General features: G+C 43.4%; 1 protein-coding gene across 4 annotated transcripts in view; it reads right to left on the reverse strand.

Annotated features, from left to right (window-relative positions):
* LOC144951463 (SWI/SNF complex subunit SMARCC2-like) overlaps positions 1-12,587 on the reverse strand; it is a 111,218-nt gene that overhangs the window by 40,356 nt on the left and 58,275 nt on the right. For all 4 annotated transcript variants that reach the window (XM_078881755.1, XM_078881756.1, XM_078881753.1 and 1 more), the window contains 4 exons: positions 8,047-8,160; positions 2,975-3,128; positions 1,475-1,591; positions 815-877 (listed from right to left, as the gene is read on the reverse strand). In XM_078881755.1, the coding sequence (XP_078737881.1) occupies positions 815-877; positions 1,475-1,591; positions 2,975-3,128; positions 8,047-8,160 (448 nt within the window). The remainder of the gene's footprint in view (positions 1-814; positions 878-1,474; positions 1,592-2,974; positions 3,129-8,046; positions 8,161-12,587) is intronic.

Here is a 12,587-nt window from a genome sequence, read left to right on the forward strand (position 1 = left end):
TCACTAATAAATTGAGTAGATTATTTCACGTCGTGTTTTCACCGACTCATCTGTAGTGTCAGTTTTGTATGTGCTGTGTCATCTACTGTATCCCGCACCTCTGGTTGGATACGTACGGTGCGAAAGAAGGTCAACATAGGCACATACATCTCATATTCTCTCCTTTACACCATCTGCTTTAAGCTGCCTCATTTTTGCCATATCACCTGCAAGGTCTACACTGCCTCATTTGTTCTCTCGTATATCACGGTCACCATCAGTAGTGCCCGCACTGTCTGTTACCTTGTTTTGTCCCTCATGTACTGCCTCTATTCTGTCTCATTCCAACAATGAGCGCAATAATTTGCAGAAAATATGCAGGAACCGTGTAAACAATTAATTTTTGCATGCAAAATTCGATCCAAGCAGCATAAGAAATTCATGTAATCGACAAATACATTCAATGTCTGGGGTGCCACAGTGGTGAGATATTAACTCCCTCGCCTGGTGTGTAGGAGGTTGTAGTTATAATCCCGACCCTGACGCCTGCTGTATATTTGGAGTTTGCATGTTCTCCCCGTGGTCGTGTGGATATTTTTTCCGGGTCCTTTGGTTTTTCCCTCAACATTTATAAACACGCGTTTTGAGTATTTGGATGCTATACATTTCCATATGATGATAAGCCACTTCGCTGAGCTATCATTTGTGGCCATGTCGCTTCTGAGAAAAAAAAAGAGCTAAATTGCTCAGTGGGGCTTACCTGGTAAAATAACAACGTTTTTTACTTTTATTAGTGTATCACGCCAATTTGCAATCTAAATGAATTGCAACTTACCTCCAGCAAAAGCAATGTCTCATGGTCCAGCCACTCGCGGGATGCACTTGCTGCGGCCTTGCTCTGCGGACACAATACATTTACATCATGGGACATTTTTTCCCAATATCAAAGTATTAAAAACAAGAATAGGTTTTACCCTTTCTGGCAATAAAACAGGAGGTATGTTAAGATGTTCAAACAGCAAATAGATACATTATTGCAAGGAATCAAGTCTGCATTAACCACACATATTTGTGGTGAACATGCAAACAAACATGCTCTGATAATATTGATATTGTCTTTGCAATGTCTAGTGTAGGCCAATAAATGCAACAGGTGTGTTATAATTCTGACAAGTAGTTGTAAGCGCAAAAGCGTTTGCATGTTTGCAAAGTGGTTTTTGCTCTGGTTTTTGGTAAACCTATACATTTAGCCAGATTTCAATTGGGCGAGTAGGTAATAGCAACACAAACGTTTTACTGGACACTGTATACTATGCATTGTCTCCAAGGTGCCTCACTTTGAGTCGGTGCAACCAGATTCACTTCACTAGTAACTATCTTAAACATAAAAATATACGTGTTAAATGTCCTGGAATGCACTGTCCGTTGTGAAAGATTGACACGTGTTGAACTCGTGCCGCCAGCGTCCCAAATTGATTTGGAGGTAGCAAAATACCTTAGCAGAGACGTTCTTCTTGGAGTATATGTCTGTGCGCAGCCCAAAACTCTGCACTTCTGCTGGCTTATCCCGTCCGCGGTCCACCAAGGTCAGCATGACCTGCGAGGCAGGGCCCTGCAAAAGCACACCTTTTTAGAGGGCCATCTCCATCCATTGTCAAGCCCGAGTGCACTGCTCCTCGTGTATATATATACGTATGTACGTCTTTATTTTGAACTTCCTTCACACGTATGTAGCCAACCGTGCTAATCGGAGGTGCTGGGGAAGAACAAGCTAAACACAAAAAGCAGTTCTAAAGAAATTAGCTTTCATTCTAGATGATTTAATAGTGAATAAGCTCAAGGGGCTTGCTAATATTGAAAGGAAGAGTGATCCAAACGGCCGCAGAAGTGCATCTGAAATCGCAGAAGTGCATCTGAAATCGCGCAAGCGGTGGCCGTCATTGTTCAATGGCAAGCCAAAAGCCGCTGCGAATACGTCTCGCAACTTGGGAATACATAACCTGGACCCACATACGGTATTCTTGTCACGTGAAAAAAATCAACAAGGTATTTACGTCACACAGGCAAACATCTTCTATTCACGCATCAATAGATACATCAAAATCATTGAGAAGCATAGGCATTACCAACATTTTTAAACACCAGTATTTGCAATAAATGACACTTCTCTACTATTCACAAATGGTTTACATAGTCCACCATAAACCCACCCTGCTCAAGCGATATATATAGTTCCCCTTCTCACAAACTCCTGTATTTATTATGCACATTCATGAAACCAATAAAGCACAAAGGAGATACTCTCTTCCTACTACTCACAAAGTGGCCTCTTTCCCAAAAGTGTGAATGGGTGAAGTTGGCCCAAATACAGCACACTCTCAGGGGCACAACGACTAAATTCAACAAGTTAGGGTATGCAAGATCCGACTCACTTTGACTGAAATAGCTACAGATGTTTTTAACCTGTATACAATTATATGTAGGCTATAACTAAAAATATTATTTTAGTTTCACTGTGTATTTGGGTTTAAAGGAAGACAGTCTCACAGTGACAGTATTAATAAAAGAGATGTAAAGGTACAAGTCAACTCACAATTAATTTATCGTGCATCTTGCTTTCATGCCGAGGCTCACTGCTCTAGGATTTTCTCAAAGGAGGTGGATTGCGAACTTTATGCCTCTCTATTGATATGATAGCCAGATGCGTTGATCGGGCTTGGTCAATGGTAGCCCGCAGGTCATTTAAATAAATAAATAAATATTTATCAATTTTCTTAAAATAGTTTACTTGTTAATCTGTTGATTCGGGGGCTGGGCCCCTATGCATTGTATAACGCTGCCACTCCCCCTTATAGTTGCGCCCCTGCACTGTTGATTCGGGGGCAGGGCCCCTATACATTGTATAACGCTGCCACTCCCCCTAATAGTTGCGCCCCTGCACACACTTCACTTGCCCGTGGGGGGTGGTGGGTCGCCACACTCTGTGCACTCTCACCTGAGGGCCTCTTGGCTTCATCGGTGCCATGCCATTGGGTACATCAGCCAGCACGTGGAAGTGAGCGGTGGGAGGTGGCCCTGTAGGAGAAGGCTTGCTGTCCGGGTCCACTTGGTAGTTTATGAGCCCCCACTGCTCCAGAAACGCATGCACCCTGGAGTCGAGGCGTGCCCAGCCAACATGAGCAGACGTTGAATATCCGTGCCCGTGGTTAAGGGTCTCAGGGGCCTAACACTTGTGCTAGCTTGTAATGCGTTATTTTATATTCATCATTATCATCAGACACAAACAATCCACTGCTGGATGGAGACCTCCCTCAAGCTGCTGGATTGGGAACTGCTTTTTGTGTGAGTTTAGTTTTTTGTTCTTACCCTGCACCTCCTATGAGCACAATTGACTATGTACGGGGGCGAAAAAAGCTCAACATATATACATCTACAGATGAAATGTACCTTACAAGTGTAGTGACATCGCTGGATGTCAACATGCTGGGTGCAGTGCCGGCCCTAGACGGGCACGGCGTGCGGTGTAGCGACATCGCAGATACCACAGTGGTGTGGGTGTAGTACCAGCCCTAGAGGGGCCCGGTGAGCGCTGAAAAATAGCACTGAATGACACCACGCTTTGCCTGCAGTGCCGACCCTACAAGACAGGGTGTGTGGGTGCCGGCCGAAGGATGAGGTTACGTGAGGTCATGGCACTCTGGTTGACCCAGGAGTACACGTGACCGGTTAAGTTGACAAAGGGGCCCCAAGAGGGGGTGGGGGGTGGTCACGTGATTGGGACTCAGATCCTTCCCGAGGATTCTGGAAGGTGGATGTGGCCAAGAACGGAGCCGGCCACGCCACAGAGAATAGAAGCCGGGTACAGGGGTGGTTGTTCATCCTGGAAGAAACCCTTTGTCTACGTTCTCCGTTCAACGAGTCTCCAACACGTGGACCCGGGCCGAAGCTGTTGGTCCCAGTCCGTATTAGCAGTTACGTTGTAACTAGTGTAGTTAGCCTGGTGGTCACCACCATAGGTTGTTATTATGTTAAGAGGAAAGTTACCCCGTGTGTTGGAACTGAATAAATGTGTTGCCTCTAAGTCTACGTCTGCGACTCAGTTGAACCCATTACACAAGTGTAAATTATACTGGTAGGAACGAAGTGAACCAGCCTACAATAGATTATATCGTCCGTCCGTCCGATGTCCGATTAGGTGTAGCAACATCGCCCCCTACTGAAAACACTTTGCAGGACCCTACAAAAACCTTTAGACTCAGTGAGGCTTTCCTGGCTAAACAAGTGTAACATTCCCTTATAATTCCCTGAGATAGTTTTTAATGAAAACATTTAAATTAAAAATTAACTCACAGCGGCCTAAAGCCTACAGCTAGGCCTAAAGCCTAGAACTAGGCCTCAAACTCTCCCTTCGTATCGTCTGATTAGGTGTAGCAACATCGCCCCCTACTGAAAACACTTGGCAGGACCCTACAAAAACCTTTAGACTCAGTGAGGCTTTCCTGGCTAAACAAGTGTAATAATACATTATGTTTATATTCTTTGGTTATTCTTTCCTACCAGCCCACCCAGCAGGGACCTGTTTATCCTTAATTTATTATTATTTTCTGCTCGTTTATCCAGGGAAGTGTAGCTGATTCTCATGACTCATTCAGGAGGGTCCTGCCAAGTTTTCTCAGTAGGGGGGGCGATGATTTCTAAGTAGATTCCAACCGAGTAATTTGCGTGAAGGACGTCAAGGGATCCTTAACGCTGACTGCGAAGTGGACAGCGCGGACTTCCACAGTTAATCCATCTGCAGCATTAATCGGGGCGGCCCACTCAATTCAAACCGCGAACCTCCCCAAGGCGCTGCGATGATCCACCATGGACATTGCACTCGATCGGATGTCATCCCTCCCGTGGGCGAGGGACATCTTCCCGGGGCGTGCGTTCTCTCCCCTTGACTGACATTCCATCATTATTGCTGGCCAGCATATTTAGTTTTTTTGTTTGTTGTCCTTCCCCCGCAAACCTCTGATTAGCACGGTTGGCTATGTACGGGGTTGAAAGAAGTTCAACATCAGCCATCATATCCTTTCCAGCGGCCGTGTCCTGCCCTAGCCCCACTTGTCGCTTGCCAGTGCTGGAGGTTGAACATCACGCGATGAGCATGACTTGCCCGTGGCCGGAATGGGATATGTTACATTCTGCGTCACACCTTCCTCGTGTGCCCAAGCACCACCGCGGCCCCAAGTCAACAGGGCATCCTCAGGATTTATTTAGTGGCTATCATGTGGATAACAATAAATCACCTTGGTTAGTTAACAATATTAATAACATACTTTGATCCATAAGGTTTTTTTTCTTTTATTCAAGACCGAAACAGGAGGAGGATTTCTCCACAATTCGCCAATGAGGCTTGGTTGTATTTACCGGCGAAACATCATAGTACTCGAATTGTAAATGTTGCAGTGGGTTTACTCTCCAACACACCAGTGTGCCGATCTAGGAACTAATTGGCATGTTTTGTTTACGTGACAAACCTTACTAACTGGGCTGTGTCGGGTGGTGGTGGGTTTATTGATAGATTTACACTTACGTGATCTAACCAAAAAAAAACCATTATAGATAATATTGGTCGCGAAAGCCTACTTACTACGTGGTAAACTAAAATACTTCCAGCGCCAAAGGTACCATTGAAAGCACCTATTTTGTGATTTATCTCTGACAATCAAATGCAAAGCTGCTTTGTTGCTACCGGAGAGTCAGCTGTGTGGCTCTTTCAACAAACCCCTACCCCAACCCCCCACATGACCACTATCCCTTCTGGTTTATTACATTGTCACTGCTCTTTATGGATAATAATTTATTCCAGATAAAGGGCAGCACATTGGCAAGCAGACGAATCCCAGGGGGCAGAAATGTCTCCATGAAGCGCAAAGCCGTAATGGAAGACGGGAGAATGAGAATTTGTGGACACAGGGTTAAACAGTCGCGCGCTGATCTACTTATATGGTAAGCCTATTACGTACTGTATATTGCTCATCTGTTGTGCTGCTTTTGCAGCTGTAATTTGGCTCACCAGGTGGAGGACATACTGAAGTATGAATAATAGACTGTTGGTCCTAGTGCAGGCTTTGAGAAAACGTAATAAAATCACGCACACCACATTTTGGTAATCACCATGCCAGATGGTTTTCTGTCTCAATGAATTTCCATCATGTGTCCACACTTTTGGTCACATGACGGCTGACTGGACAACACGCTATAGAAGTCACTCTCATCGGGGGTTAAACGGCTAGGAATGTTGGTATGATCACTCCTCCCCCCGCACCTCCAATTAGCACGGTTGGCTACATACGGTGTGAAATAAATTCAACGTACATACACACATACAACAAGGAGATAACGTACTAAACTGTCACAAGGAAGTGATGCTGGTTTCTCACCTGAGCAGGATGAGTGTTCACAACGCTGTTTATTTCATAGGACGAGACCTCATTAAGGGAGATGTAATGACAGAGCAAATAGAAGACTGGATACTGCTAATATCATACGATACCACAGCAAGAATGTACCTTAATGTACCCTACCATAAAATAAATTATTTTTTTAATCCCCACAATCACATATTGTTAACTGATGTTGAATGTGTTAAACGTTGGATATGTTTTGTGACTTAGATCTCCCTCGCAAGGGAGACTGTTTGGGTCTCAAGGGGCTCCACATTAAATTATACACTTGATTACCCAATATTTTATTTAAACCAGGCTCTCACCTAGTTTAAATAAAGATTTAATTCAGGAGGAACCATTTATTGGCTCAGTTTTTATTTAATTGTCACGAGATATTTTTTGTAATTTTTCACGGAACATTTATTTCACTTGGTGAAGTTCACGTGCAGCGATGTGAATGTTCCATCGTTAACGAGGTGCAAATATGTTTTGACTACCGATCACCCGATGCCTGCACTAAACAAGCCGAGTGATACTCTGGTCAGGTTCCGAGCTCGCGCTGCAGCTGTGCAATGCACCACGTCACAATCGCCTGCATAGCGCTGACACACCTAGTTCACAAAATATACTTATATATTTGTATACATTTTTTATTTATGTATATTTTCTAAGTGATTTGTTTACCTTTCCTATATTTTGCACTTCTATTGTGTTTTTGTATTGTTTGTTGTTGTAAAGTTCTGATCTGCCCCTACTGAACATCTGTGAAAAAGCGCTTTATAGCTCATCGAATTTCTTCAGCATAAATATTCAGATTCTTCACGTTCCGTGGCCTCGTAATGTATGTACATGTGTTGAACTTCTTGAGCAACGTACGTAGCCAACCGTGCTAATCCGGGGTGCGGGGGAGGACAACAAACTAAACAGAAAAAGCAGTTCTAAAGAAATGCGTTAAATATCAGTGATATAATGACATTATCCAAGAAGGGATCACCAGCTTCTTCCTTTAATTTAGTGCCTATAAGACATCCACCTCCCATTGGAACGGTTAGCATGGCTGTCTACGTACGTATGGTGCTAAAGAAGTGTAACATACATACATACAGCCAGCCACTTTTCATCAGCTGTGATGAACACTGCCTTCCCAGAAGCCGTCATGACCCTTGTCAGTCATGCGATGTAAACATGTCACCCAGCACCTGCATGTTAGCAGGCTGCCCTCTGGGAAGAGTTCCCTATATTTGGCAGCCACTCCATCGTGAGTCCCAAACAAAGGCCAAGATTGCCTTTGAGGAGTATCCTGCCCAAGGCCACCTGCTTTTATTGCCAGCAAAGATTATTCCTTTAACCTGCACGTCTTCTGCAATGCACGTGTTCAACTTGGAATTTCGAGGTGTAAATTCTAAATATCTATAAATAGTAAACCATTCAGCTTTATGGTTGAATTATTTATCATTACACTTTTTTACAGTAGAGGGCGACAATTTACATGTGATTACAATTTTGGCTAATAATGTTTATCATGATTGGTGCGATCATTATTGCAAATGGGACGACCGTGGTCTCGTGAGTTCTCATTTTGGTTAAACAAATAAACTTGACTTGGCACTGCTCTATAGGAGGCCGATCTCACCTGATAATAGCACACACATCCCCAGCCAGGCTTCGCCGACACACCATTCCACTGAGATATTCCTGGGGGTTGAGCCGGTAGGTGTCAATCATGAAGTTCCTGTATGCCAGATAGCTGCAACGCACGGAAAATAAAAAAACACAGCTCGGTTCAGTATCCCTCGTGACGCCGGGGGGGGGCTTCTTCATACCCGAGTGATTCTCACCAATTCAGAGCAACAACAGCAATCCCTCATGAGTCACTAATCCTAGTTACCATAGCTGGAAGCCTTTAACCAACTGGCAGTAAAAGGCATGGGGATGAATACATAAACATATTGGTGGTACACCAGTACGTGCGGTATAAAAAAAAGCACACTTTTAGCAACAATTATTTATTTTATTTATTTTCTCGAGATTTGCAAACCCCGGTCAGGAAATCTTGCGGGGTTGTGTGCCAAAATCAGTTCTTGTAATGCCGAAGTAGTCGGAAGACGAATGTTTATAGGAGCGGCTGAAGACGAAGCTTTACAGTCTGTTGCCGTATAGCAGCACCCAGCCCTGATGACGATTGGCTGCTCCGTGTTCCAAAGACAGATTTGACTCGTGCCCTAGACTTCATCGGACGGTTCCTTGATTTATTTCCGAAATCATTTCTTGGCGGACGGTGGCATCAAAAGATTACCATTCATTCTAGATTTGAAGCTTTCGTGACTGCAAGGATTCATATTCTTAGGTTTTTTCGGTAAAGTCACGTAGGTAATGAATAAATAAATTAATAAAAGTAAAATAAAATAAAAAATCACGACGTTTCGGAGGCAACACAAGCTTCCGTCTTCAGGTGGAACAGTCACAGCCACGACAGCTGTATCAAGTAAATGAGAGATTACAAGAGCTACCACTCCGTATATATAATGGTTGAAGAGGGGAAGGGCCAAGTACGGCACACTTTTTATTAATATGGTAAGGTGAGGCTGAAGACTAAGAATAGACTGCATAACAAAAGACTGAGCTTTCGATTTAAAGCTTTCGTGACTGCAGGGATTCATCTTCTTGGTTCTTTCGGTAAAGTCACGTAGAAGGGAAGTAATAAAATAATAAAAATAAAACATAATAAAACAATTCTCACGACGTTTCGGCCACAACGCAAGCAGCCATCCTCAGGCGGAGGATGGCTGCTTGCGTTGTGGCCGAAACGTCGTGAGAATTGTTTTATTATGTTTTATTTTTATTATTTTATTACTTCCCTTCTACGTGACTTTACCGAAAGAACCAAGAAAAAGACTGAGCCTTTGTTATGGAGAGGTACGGTTTGTGACTACGCCTAGCCTACATAACAAAAGTGTGAAAATAGAAAAAACTAAACCTGGTAAAACAAGACTGGCTGTCTATCAATAACCTGTAATAGTTGTCTGTCAATTAAGATGGTCCAAATAAGTGTAGTTAAATCTTTTTTGCATGGTTAATCACATCTTTCCAATGATTACTCAGTTTGTAACCATCATCACGGTTGAAATTATGTCTGTGTTTGTATATTTGTATGGCTTTGTGTACAAACCTTTGATGGTAGCCAGGAGGTTTGCAGAGCACCTTGGTCTCGGAAAAGACAATTTCATGAGAGCCCACAGAGTTGTAGCAATGATCGGCAACGGCCGAAGAATCAGTTCTGCCGTGTTTCAGATCTGACTTGTGCTCGCGGACACGATCAGAAACATGACGTTTCGTTTCTCCAATGTAGCAATCACCACAACTGCAACTCAATTTGTAGACTCCAGGATACTTTAAGTCAGGAACAACAAGCTTATATTTTTTCTCTCTCTATGGCGACTTGTTTTCTCTGCCTGTGTCCTCTTTAGAATGTTCACACTTAAATTCTAACTTAGCAATCTTTGAAATACGTAATCAACCAGGCTATGCGTTAATTGTGTGTTGACCGACCCTCTGTGTTGTATTACATTACATTTCGATATTTTACTAGGTTATTTAATTTTAGTGTGTCCTTCTCCTGATTTTCAGGCTTGCTTGCCGTGTCATCGTACTTGCAGCACCACGTCTGTTGACCACTCATTGATATGCTAATTTTTTCTCTAACCCCCCTCCCTCTCTCTGCCTCCGCCCCCCCCTCTGTCTATTTAAGGCCACCCCACAGAGACGATCACCCCTCTCTGTTACCTGTGTTGCTCTGGCTATGTATCTTGGTGATATCTGTCTGCTAATATGTCTGTCTATAGTTTTCTGGTTAGAATTTATGTCGCTATTTCATTATACCTGATGATGATTGCTTGTGTTGCAATCGAAACGTCGTATTCTATTATTTAATTTATTATTTTATCTTTAGACGTGACTTAACCGAAATAACCAAATAATAATTCCTGCAGTCACGAAAGTTCTAAAATTAAGAAGGAACAACATCCTTCACAGATGGAATCAGATCACGGATTTTATGCACTGTACTGAATCGGACTTGGATCTTATGTTTGTTTAGAATTTTGGAGATATTTTTGGTCACGCCTGCTATGTATGGTAACGTGATAGTTTTGGTCGGAGTTTCATGTGGCTGTTTCTGTATGGTGGGAGAAACAGCTTGGCGGATGGTGCGGTCAGAGTATCCGTTCATCCTGAGGGCCCGATGTACATGTCTTAATTCACCAGCCAGGTGGTGTTGGTCAGAAATGCCATGGGCTCTGTGGTATAGCGTTTTGATGAGATAATTCTTTTGAGATGGGTGGTGGTGGGAATCCGGTTTCAAGTAGGAATCTGTGTGGGTGGCTTTCCTGTAGACAGAATGTCCCAAGGATCCGTCAGGTCTCCTCTCAAACAGAATATCCAAGAATGGTAGTTTACCATCTTTCTCCACTTCCATGGTGAATCTGATGGATGGGTGTCTAGAATTTATGTGGTCCAAGAAGTGGTTCAATGCTGGGAGGCCATGTGGCCAGATGACGAAAGTGTCATCCACATGCCTCTTCCACAGAAAAGGACGCAGGGTGGATGTCTGGATGGCATCTGATTCAAGCTTTTCCATGAACATGTTGGCTATAACTGGTGACAAGGGGGAGCCCATAGGGGTAACCTCATTCTGTTTGTAGAAGGTGCCATTCCAGGTAAAATAGGTGTTGGTGAGGCAATGCCTAACCAGCGCAGGTACATTAGAATTCAATCCATGTTGGACTAAGTCCTCAATTATTGTTAGGGTGTCCGGTACTGGGACTTTGGTAAACAAAGATACTACATCAAAACTGACGAGGATGTCATCAGGAGATAGTACCATGTCCTTAACCAGAGACTAATTGGGTTGAGTTGAGTACTGCCGAAGAGGTCTTGCCTGTGAAGGGAAGCAGAGTATCTGATAGAAAACGGGCTAGTTTGTAGGTAGGAGAGTTTATCGTCGACACGATGGGTCGTAGCGGGGTGCCTTCTTTATGGATCTTGGGAAGACCATAGAGTCTGGGAGGTCTAGCCGCCGATGGTTTTAGAGAGGGACGTTTGCTTGGTTCGATTAGGGAAGTCGAACTCGTGATGATACTGTTGGTTTTTGTCGTTAGGCTTTTAGTGGGATCGTTTTTAATTTTGGAGTAACTCCCATCATTAAGAAGGTCCAGGATTTTGTTGTTGTATGAATCTTTATCCATGATGACCGTGGCATTGCCCTTGTCTGCCAAGAGGATGACTAGATCATCTCTCTTTTTTAGGTCCGCGAGTTCAGAGCGTTCGTTTTTGCTGATGTTACTAGTGGGTTTCTTAGCATTCTTAAGAATAGCTATTTCAGCTCTTGCTACATCCGCATGGATGTGTCCTATGCCTCTGAGGGCTACATCAATCTGAGAAATCACATCCTCTACTGGTAAATATTTAGGGGTGACGGTGAAATTTAGTCCTTTGGCCAGTACCGTTTTTAGATTGTCAGAAATTGGGATGTTACTCTGATTAATCACAGTCTTGTTAACATCCAGCTTTGTGATGTGTGGCTCTGGTTTCTTCCTATCTAAGAAGAAACCAGAGCCACACATCGCAAAGCTGGATGTTAACAAGACCGTGATTAATCAGAGTAACATCCCAATTTCTGACAATCTAAAGACGGTACTGGCCAAAGGACTAAATTTCGCCGTCACTCCTAAATATATACCAGTAGAGGATATGATTTCTCAGATTGATGTAGCCCTCAGAGGCATAGGACACATCCATGCAGATGTAGCAAGAGCTGAAATAGCTACTATTCTTAAGAATGCTAAGAAACCCACAAGTAACATCAGCAAAAACGAACGCTCTGAACTCGCGGACCTAAAAAAGAGAGATGATATAGTCATCCTCTCGGCAGACAAGGGCAATGCCACGGTCATCATGGATAAAGATTCATACAACAACAAAATCCTGGACCTTCTTAATGATGGGAGTTACTCCAAAATTAAAAACGATCCCACTAAAAACCTAACGACAAAAACCAACAGTATCATCACGAGTTCGACTTCCCTAATCGAACCAAGCAAACGTCCCTCTCTAAAACCATCGGCGGCTAGACCTCCCAGACTCTATGGTCTTCCCAAAATCCATAAAGAAGGCACC

This window comes from Lampetra fluviatilis, chromosome 62 (genome assembly GCF_964198595.1).
Source record: "Lampetra fluviatilis chromosome 62, kcLamFluv1.1, whole genome shotgun sequence".
NCBI classification, from domain to species: domain Eukaryota; kingdom Metazoa; phylum Chordata; class Hyperoartia; order Petromyzontiformes; family Petromyzontidae; genus Lampetra; species Lampetra fluviatilis.